At 42.3% G+C, this 22,056-nt stretch overlaps 1 protein-coding gene across 1 annotated transcript in view; it reads left to right on the top strand.

The window, feature by feature from the left end:
• The window catches only part of LOC147684254 (putative cation-transporting ATPase 13A4), a 356,830-nt gene extending 335,466 nt beyond the window's left edge, over nt 1-21,364 (top strand). The window contains exons 26-30 of the mRNA XM_086944652.1: nt 154-328; nt 11,797-11,948; nt 14,165-14,253; nt 20,303-20,383; nt 20,950-21,364. Coding sequence (XP_086800778.1) covers nt 154-328; nt 11,797-11,948; nt 14,165-14,253; nt 20,303-20,383; nt 20,950-21,153 — 701 coding nt within the window. The 3' untranslated portion in view covers nt 21,154-21,364. The remainder of the gene's footprint in view (nt 1-153; nt 329-11,796; nt 11,949-14,164; nt 14,254-20,302; nt 20,384-20,949) is intronic.
• Nucleotides 21,365-22,056: the final 692 nt, after the last annotated feature.

Genomic DNA, 22,056 nt, shown 5'->3' on the forward strand with positions numbered 1-22,056 from the left:
ATTTTTCTCATACCTAGTCAGAAAGTTAGAGGCAACAATCTTTCACATGCCAAAGCTTATTTAAATGGAGACAATATTAAGAAGCAATTGCTGTGACATTGGATTTATTTGGATCGAATTGTAATTCATTCATACATGTTTCTTTTCTTTCAGTGAGTCTGAATGGTGCCTATACAAAGATATCTCCATACAGACCTACAAGTCGACTGATGTCACCCCCTTTTGTCCTGTCGATATGTCTGCACACACTCTTTACCTTCATCATACAGGTCGTTGGCTATGCATCCGTTCTAGAGCAACCATGGTATAATGCAACAAATATCCATAGGTAAACACCAACTCTGGTGTGACTTGTTGCTTTTCATTTTAGGAATTGCAGGGGTCTGTTGCATTTTTAATGCAATGGCTTATTTACATATTGTTTGCTGCTGCAGTTTCTCCATTTCATAGCACTGTAAATGAAGACTGTAGAACTGTTTGGTATTCAATTTGTCAATATCCTAAAGATGTAATAGTGACAATGCTTGTTTGGGGTGAGAGCCGAGTGATACGCTAGGGTAGCCATCTCAATCCAAATAATTATGGACACTGTCTCCAGTCCTCAATTGTTTCACTAATCATCGCTTCAGGGGCGGGGGTCTAATTGTCAATTGAAGCAAAACAAGCCTACAAGGCCCAGAAAGTGTAGGAATAACACCAGCCAATTTCTTCTTCAAGTGGGGTTATTGTGAACAGATGTCCTCAGCAAATCCAGCTGCACACACTGGAGCTCTCAATCCAGTGCTGGTCATTTTTAGTAGCCCGACATCCTTGGCTCTACTCATCCATTCCATGCTCCAGATTACATCATCAACTCTACATAAAGCCTTAGACTTTCACACAAAGGTCCAGTACTGGAAAACATTTCCGTAATGACCTTGAAAAGGGTGAACACCTCTAGTTAAATGAAGATCTCAAGAGAAGGCACTTAACTCACCTATCTGACCAGGTGAGTGTGGTGTGCATGTAGAAGTATCAAGTGAATGAGAATCCACATTCCAGAACAAATTTATCATCCAATTTCTTTAGTTGCCCAATTGGTTCTTGTTCAAAGTATTTGCCCCATTCTGTCTCACCTGAGGGTCATGTTGAAAATGACGAGAGTTCAAGGAGTAGTGAACCTGGTGGAGGATCACTGACAGAATATCGACCTACAAAATATCGACCTACAAAAATATCGACGCAGAAATATCGAAGGCAAGAATATCGACGTCCTATCTACAACATGGTAAGTACAAAAATATTGAAACAAAAATATCAATGTTAAACATATCGTAATTAAAAATATCGTTTTTGCTATTAAAAAACATGTGTAAAGTAAATAATATTATATATAAAATAAACATAGTTAAATAGTTAATAGTTATTAAGTTTTAATAATTATTTTAATAACATAAATTATTAAAAAATATTAAAAAATTTGAATACATCTACAAACATAAAACAATAAAATAATAAAAAGTAAACAATTACGTTCAATATATTAAAAAAATTAAATATACTTTCAATATTTTTAACAGTATTTATATACTACATTATCTAAAATAATAAAAAAATAATAAAAATAAATAAATAAATAAAACTAATATTCAAAGACCCCAAAAAACTACAGTAATGAAAACTTTGGATAGCATAGGACTTAAAATTACTATTTCCACTCCAGAAAATGCAACAGTAGGGAAAGCGTTGGATAGCGTAAGGGTAAAAATTACTATTCCCACACCAGAGAGTGCAACAGTAGGTAAAGCGTTGGATAGCGAAGGGGTAAAAATTACTATTCCAACTCCAGAGAGTGCAACAGTAGGGAAAGCGTTGGAAAGCATAGGGGTAAAAATTACTATTCCAACTCCAAAGAATGAAAGAGTAGGGAAAGCGTTGGATAGCGTAGGGGTAAAAAATTACTATTTCCACTCCAGAGAGTGCAACAGTAGGGAAAGCTTTGGATAGCGTAGGGGTAATAATTACTATTCCAACTCCAGAGAGTGCAATAGTAGGGAAAGCATTGGATAGCGTAGGGGTAAAAAATACTGTTCCAACTCCAGACAGTGCAACAGTAGGAAAAGCATTGGATAGCATAGGGGTACAATTTACTATTCCAACTCCAGAGAGTTCAACAGTAGGGAAAGCGTTGGATAGCACAGGGATAAAAATTACTATTCCAACTCCAGAGAGTGCAACAGCAGGAAAAGCGTTAGAGTTAGATAGCCTAGGGGTAAAAATGACTATTCCAACTCCAGAGAGTGCAACAGTAGGGAAAACGTTGGATAGCGTAGGGGTGAAAATGACCATTTTAACTCCAGCGAGTGCAACAGTAGGGAAAGCGTTGGATAGCGTAAGGGTAAAAATTACAATTCCCACTCCAGAGAGTGCAACAGTAGAGAAAGCGTTGGATAGCTTAGGGGTAAAAATTTCTATTCCAACTCCAGTGAGTGAAACAGTAGGGAAATCATTGGATGGCGTAGGGGTAAAAATAATACTCCAACTCCAGAGAGTGCAACAGTAGGGAAAGGGTTGGATAGCGTAGGGGTAAAAATTACTATTTCCACTCCAGAGAGTGCAACAGTAGGGAAAACGTTGGATAGCGTAGGGGGAAAAATACTATTCCCCATCCAGTGAGTGCAACTTTAGCGAAAGCGTTGGATAGCATAGAGTTAAAAATTAGCGTAAGGGTAAAAATTACGATTCCCACTCGAGAGAGTGCAACAGTAGAGAAAGCGTTGGATAGCTTAGGGGTAAAAATTTCTATTCCAACTCCAGTGAGTGAAACAGTAGGGAAATCATTGGATGGCGTAGGGGTAAAAATAATACTCCAACTCCAGAGAGTGCAACAGTAGGGAAAGCGTTGGATAGCGTAGGGGTAAAAATTACTATTCCCACTCCAGAGAGTGCAACAGTAGGGAAAGTGTTGGATAGCGTATAAGTTAAATATATCATACTTATAAATAATTTTTTGTATTTAAAATAATTGATAATGTAATATTTAAATAACTCTACATCATTTACAAATGCCTCTAAATAATTGTTAAAAACATAAATACAATTGACTAATTAATTAACAATAATTTAACAAAAAATACCAATAAATATTAATTAGTAAATATTAGATACCATATAATAAATATTGAACAATAAAATATTTGGCATTACAAAAAACATAATAATTATTAGAAATTAATTAACAATTAAAACATATTAAACAATAACATTATTTTTCATTCCAAAAAATACTTTTTATGAAACAATACTTACCAATAATTAAAAATAATTTCCAAATAATAAAAATGAACTACCAATTAAAAATACTAATTGCCAAATAACAACAATAATTACCAATTCAAAAATTAATTACTGAGTAAAAAAAAGTTAATTAGCAATTGAAAACATAAATTACCAATTCGAAAAATAAATTACCAATTAAAATAATGAATTGGCAATTAATAATTAATTAAAAATAAAATAAATTATCAACAGCAATAAACAAAAATAAATCATTACTTAATTACAATTAAATTACTTCCCAGCCAATTCCCCTATAAACCGACAACCCACTACAGAACTTAAATGCAAAAATTCATTAAAATGTATTTATAATTCCTAAAAATTATTAATTACCTAAGTTTATTTCAATTACTTCCAACACTATTCCCGTATAAACCCAGAACCTGCTCCGGTACAAAAAAATAAAATTGACTTAAAAATAACATTATTAATATATAAAAATAGTACACCTATAATTTAAAACAAGTAAAATACTTAACAAAAAACATATAACACATACATAGTAAACACATAACAAAATACATAACAATAAAACAAATATCGAAATTAGTAAAATCGAGATTAGTGACATCGATACATTCGATATTAATATTACTAACTTTGATATTACTTACATCGATATAAAAAAATCGACATTACTTACCTTAGGGTTGATATTCTGTCCAACAATATTCTTGGCCTCGTTATTCTGTACCTTCGATATTTCCAACTCAATATTTTCGTAGGTCGATATTTAGGGATCGATATTTAGACTCTGCAACCCTTATGGCACATTCAGAGAATGCCAAGAGTAAGAAATGGAAGCCAAGTTTAACCAGACTTGAATGATGACCTCAGGGATTGGCTGTGTCCATGTTCTTATTATTTTCAAACAAGAAATAAAGAATGAATATTTCAACTATATTTGTCGATGACATCTTGATGTATTGAGCAAGGAGATGTGTAACTCTGAAAAATGATTCATTCAGGGACATTAATACCCTGTTCCTGTTCATGTAATCTAAATATACCAAAGCAGCAAGCTGCTAGTTTCTTTACCTGCTTCTCAAATATGAGTGTGTTGTCCTGTCACATCCCTAGATTTTCCACAGCAGATTTAGAGTTGGGGGTGAAGACCTAGAGACTCTGGCCAACAATCCGAAGTCCAGCATTTTAATCATTACCATCTACTATGACATCTGTCTTTTCTTTATTAATTGTTCAACAGCATGCAGCCATCCATTGTGCTACTGCTGTAAGACAAGGTTTCTGTTGTGATGATTCAGAATGTTTTTATGGAGCTAGGGATAGCAATCTGAGGGAGATATTTAAACTGTCAGCGTTATGCAAAAGTTGGTAACGCCACGCTCCGACAGTTTTAAAATGCAGGTATGAGCCAGATAACAAAATACGGCGGAGCCTTGTGTTTCCCCTAGCACTGGCGCTATAAAAGCTGCCTAGCGCTAACACTGGCGCCCTTGCGCCATGTTGCAGGGGTGCGTGCAATGCAGGGGCGATTGTTTATGTGCAGAAATGGACACTGTAAGCACTGTAGGAGTGCAGGCCGGATAAACAGATGCGGAGGTTGTATGTAGTGAGCAATTGCAAGGGGTTTATTGCGCAGAACAGGCTGTCTGGGATCCCGGGATTGGAATGGTTCTTTTTTATTCTTCAGATCTTCTTCTTGTCAGGTGGCCTCTGCATCGGTTGTAGTCTGGTCTGGTAGGGCTTTTGAATCCAGTGACCTTCCCTGGAGGCTCATAAAGAGGGGAGAAACAAAAGGGAGCAGTCAGTTGCAGGTTTGACCGTATGGTCGGAGTGTTGGGTTACACTTCACCACACCCAGTCGGTGCTTTGGAGAAAAAAACGTTGAAGGTGGGCAGGCAAACAAAAATGTGAGGGATGAAAGGGGACAGGATAAAGTAAGACATGGCAAAGGAAATACTGTGTTTATACTGAGGGATGAGGTAATTCTGGGTTGTGTATACGATGTGCCATACACCCACAACCTCCCCTATCCCACCCCTGTTATCTGCTTACCTCCCACCTCCCGTGACCTCGCTATCCGTCTCTCACCCCCTCAAGCACTCACCGGACCTACAGCCTCCTCCTGTGGGCACCACCACTCCTTGCAACACTGTTCTTCAATGTCTCTTCTGTCTACCTCGTCTTTTTGTCTCACACCATCCTCCGTCTCCTCCACTCTCTGGCTATCTCCTGCGCCGGGATGCCCCAGGGTAAGCTGAGCGCATTATAAGTTTCATATTATTATCTCGCAACTCCTCTCCGCTCCGTGCAAGTGCACCCGCTTCCTCTTCTGTTCGGGCCTTTTTCACTGTCCATGGGCTACTGCTTCCGGAGTCAATGCCTCCCCCTTCCGCCGACGCCTGCCGCGCACTTCTTTCCTGTAGAGATACACGACAAGGGGGGCGGGGTCATCATTTCAGATGGCGTTATGGGGGCATTGCACTTCCCTCGAGTTTGAATGATTTTGCGGACACTCTCAGATACTGCGCTCTGAAATAGCAGGTACAATACAGGTCCCCATAGGCACCGTCTCACAGACACCTTCCTGCACATAAAAATCTTGAAAGACGAACTGGTGTTTCTATATGTTGCAGAATGCAGCACACATAGAAAGAGCAAACTCTGAGGAGATATTAATGATTTCTCCTCGTATCTCCATCCTAAGACCAGTTTTTTCCTGTCCTTAGTTTTTGGCCCTGCCCCATCCTTGTAAATATGGGGCAGCCCTAAAATAATGGGTGTTACAGTGGAACGCCCACTGCAACAACAATTGCACGCCCTTTTCTTGCTAATTGAAGAGTGAAAAGTGGCCTTAGTTGCAAGGCGGCGTTAATATCGGTATATGCCCCTCTTACTATGTCCATTTCATATATGCTCCTATCGCTATATGCCCCTTTTGCTACATGCCTCTTTCAGTGCATGTTCCTATCGGTATATTCTCTTTTTGCTATATGCCTCTTTCAGTTAATGCCTCTATCAGTATATGCAGCTTTAGGTATAAGCTCCTATCAATTAATGCCACTTTTAGTAATATGGTGTGGGAGTGCGGGTTTTATAAACAGGCGAGGAAGCTGTAAAATGGGTCTGAAAGAAGGAGTTTTATTGATAACAGAATGGGTTAGTGTTCGGGTGGTTGAATGTCCCTCGGGTTCTTCTTTCTCGGACGACTCCATTGATGAGTTGGATGATTTTGAGACTCGTAGAAAAGAGGACTCGCTCTTGTTTTCCTCTTGACTGAGGTGGTCTCCCTGGAGGCTCATAGGAGGATGAAAAACAAATGAGGGAACCGTAAGAAAATTGCTTTGCTGAGGTTTTTAGTTTCTACCTTCACCACACCTTTAGTGTTTGAATCCTGTACGCGGAAAGTTTCAGTGAAGGGCAGGAAAGTCTGGGTGCTCAGATCGAGGTTCGTGAAGGGAGGGGGTAGGAATTAAGTGCCTAGGGTGACTTCAGAAAAGTGCTCTAAAGAAGGATTACAGTGAAAAACGCCGCAAACTATTGTGAGTTGCAAGAGACGGTATGTACAAGGACACCGAGTTCTTAGTCAGGAAAAACCTCCATACCTCCCACTATTCCTAGCTCCACCCGGTTGTCCCTTCCGCCTCCACCTACCCACTTCCCGGTATCCCTGAGCCGTTAGCACTCACCAGCTCCACCGCAACTTTGCGGCCGCTCTTCAGCATCCTCCGGACACCACCAGTCCTCGCACCAGCTCTCCTCTCCTTCCTCCTAGTCGCCCGATGGTCTCACGTCTGGTGTCTCGGCTCCTGCGTCTTCTCTCTGCTCTGGTTCGGGTCCCGCGTCTTCTCGCTGTACTGCCTCGCTTCCACTCTCTTCCGCTCCTCTCGTGCCAACCATCTCTGACCCCGCCTCTTGAACCGGGTCGCCTATCATTGGATCGTCCTTACTGCTTCCGGTTTCCAAAGGGGTCAATTCCGGGTTATCGTTCTTGTCAGCGTTTTCCTGGGGAAAAACACGAGAGGAGCATGGAGGCGGTAGTCTCGGATTACAGTCCCGAGATGGAACATGCTGCTGTCGCTTCCCCCATGGAGATAGACCAGTGAGTCCTTCCTTCGTTCCTATGACTTCCTCACATTCCCTTTCCCTTGCTGTCCTTCTTTTAGGGTTTAGGTTTTGGGGATATCTAGACAAGTAATCGCATTCCATTGTTCCTTCCCTTTCCTATGTTTAGTTTGGAACCTGAATGGCTGTACGGAAAGAAACCACCTGAGTACCCTCTCATTGTGACCCTTATTCCTGGCTAACCATTCTAAGGGTGCGTGGTCTGTATATAGAGTGAATTCTCTCCCTTTCAAATAGTAGCATAAAAATTATATAGCCCACTTGATAGCTAGGGCCTCTTTCTCGATGGTAGCATAGTTTACGACTAATGAACAGAATTGGCTTTTCCCCTTGGGGAGTTTATTGTGACAAGACAGCCCCTGGTCAGAGGCGTCCGTTTGTAGTGTAAAGGGATGGGAATAATCAGGGCTTGCTAGGACAGTATCTGAGGTCAGGGAGTTCTTTAGGGACTCAAAGGAGCGTAATACCTCGGCCGGAGGGGATTTGAGAATTTCCTCTGTTCTGATATTTTTTTGAAGAAGATCAGTTAAGGGGGCTGCTGTTTGTGAGAATCTAGGGATGAATCGTCTATAGTACCCTAACAATCCAAGAAAAGCTCTTAAGTCTTTTTATGTTCTGGGTAAAGGTATTTGTGATATGGCTGTTAGTTTTGAAACCTGAGGTCTTATGACTCCTTCTCCCAATAGGTATCCTAAGTATTTAACCGTTTGGGCTGCCAAGTGGCTTTTTGCCAGATTTATTTCCATGTGACCCTAACTTCTGAATGACATGGAAGAGGTGTGACAGATGTTGTTCCCATGTATTGCTATAGATCATATTTCATATTTTATTTATTTGTTTGATTAATTAAAATCTTACAAAAAGGCAGATAAAACTTTACCAAATTTAAAATTATAAAACAATTGGATTTTCAATCAGTTTTCAAAAGTTAGATATATATTATACACATAAAAAAGAAAAAGAGCTGCATTGTATAAAGTCCATATTCACGTAGACTATTGTTGGGTCAATCAAAAACATCCAATTTCTTCTGTACCGCACGAAGGAATTTAACAAGCGCAGAACTCATCGGCAAATCTTCTGGGTTAAGACTTGCGATCAGTGCCTGTCTACATGTCCTTACACTACGCATGTTAAACATTCTTTTAATTGTAGTTTTTCTTTCAATTTCCAGATCCGGGCTATATTGCTATAGATCACAATATCATCAATATAGGCACCTGCATAGCTTTCGTGAGGTTGCAGTATCACGTTCATGGCCCTTTGAAATGTTGCGGGTGCCCCATATAAACCAAACGGCAACACTTTGAACTGATACAACCCATCAGGGGTTGAAAAGGCCGTTTTTTCTCTATCCTCTTTTTTAAGTGGTATCTGCCAGTACCCTTTGCATAAATCTAAAGTACTGATATACTTCGTTCGACCAATTCTCTCCACCATTTCTTTCACCCAGGAAGGGGATAGGTGTCAAATTCCGAGATTTTGTTTACCTCCCAAAAATCGATACAGAACCGCACCGACCAGTCAGGTTTTGGCACGAGCACAATGGGTGAATTCCATTCACTCTTGGATGGTTCTATGATATCCATCTGCAACATCTTTTGTATTTCCTCCTTTATAACCTGATGCCGGGTTTCCAGTATACGATATGGTCTCAGCCTAACCCATTTCCCAGGTGGTGTTTTAATGGTGTGTTCAATGAGAGAGGTCCTAAACATGGGTAAGAGGCTGCAATACTTTGGACAAACCATCTTTCAGAGTAAAGGGTAATTCAGGATCAATACATTGATGAAACAAAGGTGTTTGTGTCTCGACCACACTCACCGAAACAGGTAAAGTACCTTCCCACTTTTTGAGTAAATTGACATGGTATATTTGGGATAGGTGTTTGGTGGGATCTATTTCGACGCGATAAGTCACCGGGGTCACTTGATCTACTACTTTATAAGGTCCCTGCCATTGTCCCAATAACTTTTGGTCAGAAGAAGCCATCATAAGCAATACAAGGTCTCCCACTTTGAAAAACCGTTTTTTTTTTCCTTTGTCAAATTGTCCTTTTTGGGCAATCTGTGCTTTTTCTAGGTTATTACGGACAATGTTTCGAATTTGTGTCAAATGCGTCCTTAAATTGGAAATATATTCGGGAAGAGGTTTTGTATTTTTTGGTTCTTTTTCCCACTGTTCTTGAGCAATGTCGAGCAGTGTACGGGGTTTGTGGCCATATAATAATTCAAAAGGGGAGTACCCAGTACTTTTCTGTTCCTTACAGCTAATGGCAAATAAAGCCAAAGGTAAGATCTCTTCCCATTTCCGGGATTCTTATGCCAATAGTTTTTTAAGAGTGGTCTTAATGGTGGCGTTATATCTTTCTACCACCCCATCTGTTTGTGGGTGATAGGCCGCTGTTCTGATTTGTTTAACCCCTAGCTGTGTGCAGACGTGTTTCATCATTTTGGAGACAAAGGGTGTCCCCTGATCCGTCAGGATCTCTTTTGGGAATCCGGCCCTAGAAAAAATACCAATCATAGCCTTGACGATGCTGGTAGTGTCTGGACGGCGAAGGGGTATGGCCTCGGGGAAAAGTGTAGCATAGTCTACTATAACAAGGACGTATCTACACCCACTTCGAGAGGGTAGAAGGGGCCAATTATATCCATAGCTACATGATGGAACGGTTCCTCCATGATAGGAAGGGGAAGCAACGGTACCTGGGGAGGTTGATACCGGCTATGCCGTTGGCATGTTGGGCATTCCCTACAATATCGCTTAACCTGTTGGTACATCCCTGGCCAATAAAACTTTTTTAGGATCAACTTCTCTGTCTTTTCAGCTCCGAAATTTCCCCCCAGTAGATGGCTATGAGCTAGATATAGTACCTTTTCTCGGAATGGTTCTGTAATTAGCAGTTTGGCTTTCTGGGTAGGACTACCTTTCCTGTAAGAAGTAAGGACCTACTTGCTGTGGATCTTCATCCTCAAGGGCCCTATTCCATGCTTCTTGCAGGACAGGGTCCTCTAGTTGAGCCGCGTGGAAGTTCCTAGCTGTTTCCCAGGGGTTTTCCTCTGGGATGACGGGCATCGCCATTAATTCTTTTCCTTTTTCGGCCCTTCTTTGTCTTCAACACTTTCGTGGTTTGAAAGATGGACATTCTTTTCCTTGACAAAACTTAACTATGTGTCCCATCCCCCCACATTGAAAACACTGAGGTCCCGAAAAAGGGGGTCGTATAAGCGGGGCACCGGGTACTATAGCAAGGGGTTCGGGTTTCTTGGTTAACAGAGGTCGGGGAGGTCAATGGGTCATGTGTCCCCCAGATTTGCCTGAGTGCTCTTCTCTTCATTTTTGGATGTCCTATGCTCTATTGTATGCACTAGCTATCTCCACATCTTTTTCTAAGGTAAGGTTAGCTTGCTGTCTGACCTAGCGTTGGATGGGAGCGTGAAGTGACGTTAAATACTGTTCTAGGTAGATCTTGAACATGATCCCATCCTTGTCAGTGGTGGCGGGTTTTAACCAATGCTCCGCCATATCCTTTACCCTAAAGTATAAGGCACGAGGGGTTTCCTGTGGTCCTTCCTTCTGCAATATGGCTGTTTTGGTTTATGCTTCTCTCAGTATATGCTGCTTTAGGTATAGGCCTCTTTCAGATATGCTCCTAACGGTATATGCCACTTTGTCTACAAGCCACTTTGGGTATATGCTCATATCAGTATATTTCCTTTCTGCTCTATGCCTCTTTCGATATATGCTCCTATCACTATATGCCACTCTAACAATATGCCCCTTTCGGTATATTCTTCTATCAGTGAATGCTGCCTTAGCTATATACCTCTTTTGATATATGCTCCTATCAGTATACCCTGCTTAAGGTATATGCCTCTTTTGGATATGCTCCTATCGGTATATTCCCTTTCTGCTATGTGCCTCTTTTTGGTATATGCTCCTATCAGTATATGCTGCTTGAGGTATATGCCTCTTTCAGATATGCTTCTATTGGTATATTCCCTTTCTGCTACATGGCTCTTTTGGTATATGCTCTTATAAGTATATGCTGCTTTAGGTATATGCCTCTTTCAGTATATGCACCTATCAGTATATGGTCCTATTATTTTTTGCCTCTTTCGTATATATACCCTTTTCAGAATATGCTTCATTAGGTACAGGCTCCTATCGATATATGTCCTTTTCGCCATAAGTACTTCACTTTAAATGCTCTTAACTGCTTTTAAGTGAATCACTTCCTTGTAATATATATATTTATATTATGTTTCAAAAACAATAGCATGGTGAGCATTTTTTCTAGCCTCTTCTTGTTTGCCAGGTACAAACTTAGCTTCATACATTTGATCAGAAATTGAATAATATATATTTATTTTTATTTCTGTACAGCGCTTGTCTAACTGGAAACCTGGACGTGACGAGGTCACAGTTTACGAACTATGAAGGCACCACCTTATTTCCACTGTATCAGGGAACCCTGATCATTGCAGCGTTTGTGTTTGCCAAAGGGAGGCCCTTCAGAAAACCTCTGTATACAAACTGTGAGTGCACATTTTCAGTAATGTGTGGGTAGTTTTCAAATGCATGCACAAGGGCTCCATGACAGTGATTGCTGACAGCCCTTTGAGGGGTGAGTGCACTGCAGGAGTCTCATTGTTTACAATGTCTGATCCTCCTGATTGCTTGCTGATTTCTTGTTCAATTGCGAACAAGCATGACCAGTCCCTATGCTTGTGGATGGGCTGTGACCTATGTATGATTCTCTGCTGACTCCTGAGATGCAGGGGCTCACTCTCCATTGGGTGGGAGCATACCATCCAGTGGAAATCCAGGGGACTGCTAGCTGGGAGCTAACACCCAGTGGAAATCCAGGGTCTGGTAGAGGGGAGCTACCACCCAGTGGAAATCCAGGGGACTGCTAGTGGGAGCTACCACCCAGTGGAAATCCAGGGGACTGCTAGTGGGAGCCACCACCCAGTGGAATTCCAGGGGACTGCCATAAGGGAGCTACCTCCCAGTAGAAATCCAGGGGACTGCTAGGTTGGATCTACCACCCAGTGAAAATCCAGGGAACTGCTAGGTGGGAGCTACCACCCAGTGGAAATCCAGGGGACTGCTAGATGGGAGCTACCACCCAGTGGAAATCCAGGGGTCTGGGAGAGAGGAGCTACCACCCAGTGGACATCCAGGGGACTGCTATGTGCAAGCTGCCACGCAAAAATATGTAGGCTTATATTTACCCAAATGCGTTTCATGTTTGTTTGTGTATACCTTATAAGATTTGAGGCAATATAGTCTGACACATTAGAGGTTATTCCTTCATATATATGTAGTCACATGATCTATAATATCTCAGAGAATTAAGCGAATGTACAATATTAACTTCCTTCAAAAAAATGAATATTACTTTTGATGAACCTAACTTCATCCGGATCCCAATTCTTGAACAAATTCGGTCCTTACCACACGCAGCCTACCTACCAGGATCCGCACTTGACTCTAGGTGTGAAATGGCTAACGCACGCCTGAATACTCACCGGATATACAACGAGTATTGACAACTTGTATGTTCTCCTGTGATCCACTCATATTTATGTTCCCATTTTTTTTCTCACCTTATTCATTTGATATGATCTACAACAAGTACCGTCATCGTCTATGTTTTAAGGTTATACATGTTTCTAGTTCTTCACTCAATCTATTTTATGTAACATTTGTAAAGCGCTCTGATACCCTTCCAGGGTCTATCTCACGCTAGTGGTCCAGAAGACTGGACCAGGTATCACCTCCAGCAAATGACCGCACCGTCAACGATACTGAGAGACCGTGTGGTGTGACAGCATACCTGTGGCAGCTCATACTGAGACTGTCCTGCATACTTTATGATATGAACATTCCATTTACCTGGGGCGTTCACCTGAAGAAGGATGTCTGTTGGTGTTCCATTCAGTGTCCATTCCGCTATCTGGTTTTGTTTTGGGACTGTGTTTTTTTGTTGTCGTCTTTTTTTTACGGTTAGGGAACATTGCAGTGTTTGACAATGAAGTAACTGGTAAACACCAAAGGAGAGAAGGAGGGGAAGCTGAATTTGTCACCTGCCCACCCAGGCATAATGGAGAATCCCACAGTCACGTGGGACACAGAGAATAAAGGCAGGCGCATGACCGGGCAGAGTGAGAATGACCTGGGTGCACCCAAGCAAGCAACCAGCGCTCCCGGTCCGGCTCATCTTTTTGGCTGAGAGCCAATCATCCCGGGGGCCCTGAGTCTCATGCCTCGTGGTGTATCCTACCCTGAAGGCACCATCACAGTTGCGTCATAATGGGCTCTGCTGGCTCAATGCAGAGCCCAGCTCCTGTTTTTATGTGGCTGCATCATGCAAAGTGCACTCATTTCACTCAATATGTTTGAGAGTCAGAGTATTATTTTAGACAGTGCAGCTCAGAAACAGAAGGAGGACAACCTTGCTTGCTGTCTGAGCTGCATTGTCTGAAAGTTTAATACCAGGTTAAATTAATTGACTTTAGAGACTGCAGGCACATAGAACACTGAGCCAGCGCAGCCAGGGTTTACTATCTGCTAAAATGAAAATTGGTTCTAGACAAGTAACAGCTAAATAATAGTTTCTTGGACGTTTCAGTTAGAGAATTGCACTGAATTCTTCTGAAGGTGGCAATAACACTTTGCAGAAGTGAAGTCATGTGTTTTAAAGCTTCTTTCTGAATGATTCTAAGATGCCTGTTTTTTGTTGTTTCAGATCTATTCTCACTACTACTGAGTGGACTGACTGCACTATGTATTTTCCTGATTTTTGGTGACTTTGAAGAACTGTACATTATGTCACAGGTACAGGTCGCCTTGAATCCAATGCAGTTTACTCTCTTGAAACTTGCATGAAAATTGCTTACATCACACTGAATGTAATCATGACTACAGAAATGTTAAATAGGGGGACCCTAATGCACTCCCTTAGGAAGACCCTCAGTCAGCACCAAGGTCATTGGGTCTCCATGAGAGAGCGTTGGCAAAGCTGCTTCTTTCATTAGGGTTATAGCTAACTTTACCTTCTCATCTGCCCTCTTCGCCCTGTTACTTACCTTTGCAATTTTAATGTCCTACCCTACACAGTGCACCCTCCCCAAGCAAGAGTTCTTTTCTTCATCAAGGTCTACTGCCTCTTCTATGAAAGAGGAATTAACCCACCTCCTTTCTATATTTCTTTGTGCCCATCAGGGATCTTCCTTCTGTAGCTTGAGCTAAAGTAACATTTTGCCTAAACTTTCCATATATTTTTTCTTTTAAGTAATGGATTGTGTCAAGTTACATTTCTGCCATTGCTTGGATCTGCATTCTGAATAATAAGGACTGGAATTTATTCAGTAAACGCATCACACTTGTTAGTGAAATACTTGCAGTCCCTTCCTTTAGCTTTGCTGAAGGGAGGGGATATTTCCCAGTTGCTGGCAGTAAAGGAATCTCAAGCCAAATATCTATCAGATATTGCTTTAGACTGCCCTAAATCTTCTCCATGTCTGTGACTGGTGTTATTGCAGCATAAAGAGGTGCATTTGAGGGGATGGCAGTTGGATATGTCCCAGAAAGCATCGCTGTTGCCAATGCTCATTAACTAAGAATAAACTCTCTGGGGTAGATTAGGAGTCGGTAAGCCATAAGTCATTGGAGAACCAGAAACCTACTCAGGGTTTCAGACATATATCAAGGAACATCAGGAAAGTTCAGAAAACCTTATAAAAGATCAAGGCAAAAGAACCATCTTCTATTTTACAATGGTTTCTGTCTACACAGTAATTGCAACAGAAGAGGTGATCAAGATTCCAAAGGTAATCAGAAGCATATTTTCTTGTTCCTTGTTAATTGAAAAAGTGCCATGTGACATGTAGTCTTTGTTAATCTGCACTTTGTTGCCCTTTCTGGTTTTATAGGGGTGGGCGGAGCTCGCGGAGTCCTACAATGCGAAATTCCGCTGAGTTATAAAAAAAACTCTGTGAAATACCGCGGAGTTCCGCATGCGGCGGAATGCCGCCCAGTAAGTATACTAAATAAAACCACTCACTCTACAACATGTGGCGCACCCACCCCTAGGCCTGCCGCACAGTCAGAAGCACTGTAGCTCTAAGGAGGCAAGACCAAGCTAACGCCCAGCTGCGCTAAAGGTTGTTATGTTAGTTGAGGAGCAGAGAAGCTTTATGGAACTCGTGTGTTCAGCTACGGCTGTGCAGGATGAAATGTCGGCGTTTCATAATAAAATAGCAGGCAGAAGGTAACAGTGCGAGAAGTGAAGTAGATGTGAAAAGAGCCGCCATCTCCTCAAGCTATGACTGGAGCAGTCGGAGAAACTGCCATAGTCAAGAAGACACTGGATCAAACAATAGGCGTGGCCCACCCTTCAGAAAACATTTGATTATAGACAATGTCTGTCACTGACCGTTTCCCCTCTCTTGCCCCAGCCTTTGGACCTCTTCCCTCTCTCTGATGCCTCGATTTCCTCCTCCAGAATCCTGCATCCTTGAAGCTTCAGAACCACGTGTCTCTTACGTCATGTTCGGGTCTCTTATTTTTTCTGGTTTGAGCTTCTGTTCTGACGTAACATTATTGCGAAGGCTGCAACTTTTGGAAATGGAATACAGCATAGTAAGGTTTGCTGCACTGGGGAGTTCTCACTTTTAAGGTGATTTGGGGGAGGAGAGCTCAGAATACAAGTGGCAATGGAGGCACGCTGGTGAACTCCGCTCCGCTGGTGGCTGGCGGAGTTTTTCTTGCATAACTTCGTACTTCACTTGGAATGCAGAGTGCCAAAACTCCGCGAACTCCGCCAGCGGAATAGAGTTCCTGGCCCACCTATAGTTTTCTACCATGGCTTATCTTCACACCATTTGCTCCACTCATGTAATAAACTCTTTGTGAATTCTAGGAGTGCAGCAAGTGGGACACGCACTGTTCAGAACAAAGCTAATGTTTGAGGGCCCGATTCACAGAACTAACTTAAGACAAAATCCTAAACTTACTACTTTTGGTATTCACAGAAGTTAGGATTTTGTCTTAAAACAGACTTAAGTCAGACTTAAGAGAGACTTAAGACAGACTTAAGACAAAATCCTAACTTAAATCTGTCTTAAGTCTGTTTTAAGACAAAATCCTAATTTCTGTGAATACCAAAAGTAGTAAGTTTAGCATTTTGTCTTAAATTAGTTCTGTGAATCGGCCCCTGAGTGAGGCTAAAGTTAAGTAGACAGGTCATGCTCCCTCCCCATCTGACCCCAGTCCTGTTCCTGCACCTGCCCAGCTCCTGCTTTTTTGACTTAATATTTCCCCATTAGATTGGATTCAGTTCCAGCTCCTTCAAAGTTGGTGTGGGCCCATGGGCTGCAGGGCATGAAAGACAGTGATTTTTTCAAGCCCACATTTAGGGTTCAAGTTCAAGTTCAAGTTCAGGGGATTTATATAGCGCACTACTCACCCAGAGGGTCTCAAGGCGCTTGAGGAGGGGGGGTTCATTTTTTGTCGAATAGCCAGGTTTTAAGTTCTTTTCTGAAGGAGATGTGGTTCTGTGTAAGGCGGAGGTGAGTGGGGAGTGAGTTCCAGGTCTTGGCCGACAGGAAGGAGAAGGATCTACCACCCATGGTGGATCTTCGGATACGCGGGACTGCGGCGAGGGCTTGATTGGAGGATCTTAGTTGGCGGGTGGGTGTGTAGAAGGACAGTCGAGTGTTGAGGCATTCGGGTCCTAGTTTGTAAAGGGCCTTGTGTGCGTGGGTGAGGAGACGGAACGTAATTCTCTTGTTGACGGGAAGCCAGTGAAGGTCTTTTAGGTGTCCGGTAATGTGATCTTGGCGAGGGATGTCCAAAATGAGTCTCGCTGATGCGTTTTGGATGCGTTGGAGTTTTTTCTGTAATTTGGCTGTGATTCCGGCGTATAGTGTGTTTCCATAGTCCAGTCGGCTCGTGACCAGTGCGTGGGTGACAGTCTTTCTTGTCTCGGGGGGGATCCAACGGAAGATTTTTTTGAGAATACGAAGTACGTTGAAGCAGGAGGATGAGACTGCGTTGACTTGTCTGGACATCGAGAGTGAGGAGTCTAGGATGAAGCCAAGGTTACGTGCGTGGTCTGTGGGTATGGGTGCTGTGCCCAGAGCCGAAGGCCACCAAGAGTCGTCCCAGGCAGAGGGGGAAGATCCTAGGATGAGCACCTCCGTTGTCTGAGTTGAGTTTTAGGCGGCTGTGTTTCATCCATTCGGCTACTTCTTTCATGCCTTCGTGAAGATTGGTTTTGGCGGTGTTAGGGTCTTTGGTGAGGGAAAGGATTAACTGGGTGTCGTCAGCGTAGGAGATGATGTTAAGGTTGTGTTGGCGCGCGATGGATGCGAGTGGGCTCATGTAAACGTTGAAGAGGGTGGGACTGAGTGATGATCCTTGTGGTACGCCACAGATGACTTCAGTGGCCTCTGATTTGAATGGGGGAAGTCGGACTCTTTGAGTTCTCCCGGCGAGGAACGAGATGATCCAGTCCAAGGCTTTTCCTTGTATGCTGATGTTGCTGAGGCGTTGTATAAGGGTGCTGTGACAGACTGTGTCGAAAGCGGCGGAGAGGTCGAGTAGAATGAGGGTCACTGTTTCTCCGTTGTCCAGTAGTGTTCGGATGTCGTCTGTCGCTGCAATGAGGGCGGTTTCGGTGCTGTGTTTGGCTCGAAATCCGGACTGAGAGGGATCGAGGGAGTTGTTAGATTCAAGGAAGGCGGCGAGCTGGCTGTTGACGGCTTTCTCAATGACTTTGGCAGGGAATGGGAGGAGGGATATGGGTCGGTAGTTTTTAAGTTCAGAGGGGTCTGCTGTGGGTTTCTTCTGGAGGGCGCTGAGTTCGGCGTGTTTCCAGCTTTCTGGGAAGGTGGCAGAGTTGAATGAGCAGTTGATGACATCACGGAGATGGGGTGCGATGATGGAGTCTGCTTTGTTGAAGATGTGGTGGGGACAGGGGTCGGTTGGCGAGCCAGAGTGGATTGAGTTCATTAGGCGTAAGGGTGGGCGTAAAATCCGTTTCGCGGGCGAATTTGCGGATTTTCCGCGATTTCGCGATCCGCGAATCTCGTGAAATCGCGGTAAAATCCGCGAATCAGCGGGGACGAATTTTCAGCCAAGCAAGGGTTACAGCAGCAGGTGCAAAAGTTGAACCTAATTTTTTTGTAACCTTTTACAAAAGGGTTACAAACAAATTAACTTCAACTTGGACACCTGCTGCTAATTGCTTCCTGGCGCCTCGTTGCCTACTTGCAACTATTCTCTGACCCTGCTCTGACCCTTGAAGAAGGGTCAGAGAATAGTTACAAGTAGGCAACGAGGCACCTGTCCAAGGAATTAAACCTCATCAGGAAGCACTTACAGATATAAAAAACAGGAAGAAGGGAGAGGATGGCAAATACACCCATTTTGAGTTGTCAGGAGGGGTTAAACTAAAAGAGACCTTTACAGCACAATTTTCATATGCATTTTGCTAAAAATAAAAAGCTGTATGTTCTGTAGGGGCAACTCAGGAATCTGGCCCTTCAGAGATCCGGCCTCTCTTTCTTTCTCTCGTTCTCTCTCTCCCTCTCTCTTTCCCTCTCTTTCTCTCTCTTTCTATCTATCTATCTATCTATCTATCTATCTATCTATCTATCTATCTATCTATCTATCTATCTATCTATCTATCTAATCTCTCTCTCCCTCTCCCATAAACGACTGCATGGGTAACTTCGCTATGCAAGCGGCTCGCGAAGACGCAAAAATCCCCGCGAACATGCAAAAAACCCCGCAAACACGCAAAAAACCCAGCGAACACCAAAAAAAAACAAAAATCCACAAATTCGCGAATTTTGCGGATCGCGAATTCGCAAAATTCGCCCATGCTTAATTAGGCGGATGGTTTCTTCAGTGGTGATTGGGTTCCAGGCGCTGAGGTTGTTAGTTGGCGGTGTAGGTTCTGAGGGGGGTGGGGAGGATTGTTCGTAGGGAATGTTCTCGAAGCTGTTGTGAATGTCGGCAATTTTGTTGTAGAAGAAGGAGGATAACGCATCGCAGAGGTCTTGGGAGGGAGTAATGTTGTTAGATGCTGCGGTGGGGTTGGTGAATTCTTTGACGATGTTGAAAAGTTCCTTGCTGTTGTGCGCGTTGTTGTCCAGTCGATCCTTGAATGCTGATTTCTTGGTGGATCGAATCAGTTGGTGGTGTTTGCGGGTGGCTGCCTTGAGGGTGGTCATGTTGTCGGTGGTTGGGTTTTTTCTCCATGTTTTCTCTAGGGTACGGCATAGCTTCTTGGATTTTTTAAGGTCATCATTGAACCAGGGTGCCAACTATCATAGTTAAAGTTTATTTTGCTACTTTGTGCCTTTACTTGGAACTGTTATTATTATTATTAAAACAGTTTTGTATAGCGCGTGGTTACCCTAGAGCATCCCAGCGCTTAACCAAACAGAGTAACAATTTAAGTGAGAATGATATATTTCACTAGACTAAATATTGAAATTGATCATTAAATTCGAGGTTGTCCCACATCTGTTCTTCTATGAAGGGGATCCAAGAACTTTGGAGAGGAATCAAAAGTGAACATTTGATGGACTGTCATGACACTTAAAACATCATTTTTTTTAGATTTTAGATGTTAGAAACTTAGAAACGAATCCAAAGGTAAACTAATAAGCATCAAAATCCATCAGAGAATTGACTCAGGTGCCTTTTGAAGGAGGGTCCCCTTGTTTTGCATGACACAAGGTACTGATTAAATAAAAAAGGGACCGCTTTCTATAGATGGTAACCTGGCTATTAGATACTGATTTGGAAAACATGGTGTTCATCGGACAAGATTCAAAGGTATTATAAAGGTGTTCATTGTTCTTGTTTGCAGCTCGCCTGCGTTCCCACTCTTTGGAGGGTTTACTTGTTCATCTCTCTGGTCATCCTCTTCTTTGTATGCTACGGAGTTGAGGTGAGTACTCGTACATTTTCTGACCAATGTGCCTAGTCACTGACTTTTACCTTACTATGTGAATCGACGTTCAAAGTTTTGTGGTTATAGAAAGAATGTTTAGTAATTACGTCTAGAGTTCGAATAACCAGCCCAGAAAGTCTACTCTCAAGAAATGACCAGCCTATGAAAAATACTGACTAATTTGGTTTAAATCATAACTTAGAATGCACTTTACAAATATTGCAATCTTTTTTTAAAATAAATGTGTTCTTTGATTACTGGTTTCTAATATTTTTACCCCCAGAATCCTGTACTGGATAAGCAGGAGCGGGTACAAGATATATCTGTTTCCAAACTTATGTTTGCAGAAACTGATAGATAAGCAAGCCTACACATCTATATGTCAACCCACTTTTTTCTCATTTCTTTTTTTCATTTTTGTAATTTTAGACTTTATATTCTTTGCATTCTTTGATACAAAAATGAAATAATCATGACACCTATTCATCAATTGTGCCCTGAGGTCAATGTGAAGGGAAATCAAGCTTATTTTCATGAAAATTTAATTTTCTTTATTTTTGCAGGAAGGAATTATTGGAAATCGAGCGCTCTGGGATTGGATAAAGAAGAAGGTTAACTACAAATCTAAAAGTCAGTACCAGAAGCTGCAGCGACTCCTGGAAAGGGATCCACAGTGGCCACCGATAAACCAAACCATCTATCCTGACTCAGCTGTTACAGAGCTAGAAGTTGAAATAGACACCTACCGCAACCCAGCCAGCATTTAACAAAAATGTGCATGTGCTGACAAAGATACAACTCAACTTCTATCTGCATGGAATCCAAAAAGGGACTCCCTGGTCTTTTAGCCAGCTCTATTTATATGTGAATGATTAACAATTGGATTATTCATTGCCGTAACCTTGTGATTTTAGAGTGGCATCCCGACCTCCTGCATCCACATACTCAGAAATTACTCAATAAATCTTGTAGAATGTAGTTCTCCAAAACAGATCACAGCCTGCTGGTCAGTACCTGGTTACTGGGGTAGAATGTGGGCTGCTTAACGGGTGGTTCCATTCATTGTGTGCTTACAAGCCCATCTCCAAACAATGTCAAGAAACAAAGTTAGGGTTTTGAACAAAAAGGGCAGACTTTGGTTTTGTGGTACCTGAATGATTGTCCATTGATTAAAGGTATTATCCAGAGACACACAGTGAGAATTATGCCCAACATTGGTGTTTACTCAGATGTCAAGAAAGGACATTTTGTAGAACGAACATATTAAGATCTTGGCTCCAAAGGAGCCAGTCTACCTGCTCAGTATTTCCCAACCAATGCACTGCGGAAAATGTGAATTGGGAAGGTACATCACAGGGCCACATGAATAAATGGCGTAAATGAGAGTAGAGCTAGGTATGGGGGTGCGAACGGGATGGAGACACAACAAGAGGATCATCAAATGGTGTTCAGAATCAGATGGTTGCAAATGGATGAAGTGTTGCTTGAAGATGATCCTCTTGCGTACTTTCTAAACAGCATAAGGGATGGAGTTTGCTGAATATGGTTCTAAAGCGAGTCTCAGGCCATAAGAAGCAATAGGAGATGCAAGCAGCGGCAGAGTGTCAATGGGGTTGCTGCTTCTCCGACAAAATGGTTTAAAATTCCTCTGTGTGTCATATCCTAAAAAA

The sequence above is a fragment of the Lissotriton vulgaris genome, chromosome 11 (genome assembly GCF_964263255.1).
Source record: "Lissotriton vulgaris chromosome 11, aLisVul1.2, whole genome shotgun sequence".
NCBI lineage: Eukaryota > Metazoa > Chordata > Amphibia > Caudata > Salamandridae > Lissotriton > Lissotriton vulgaris.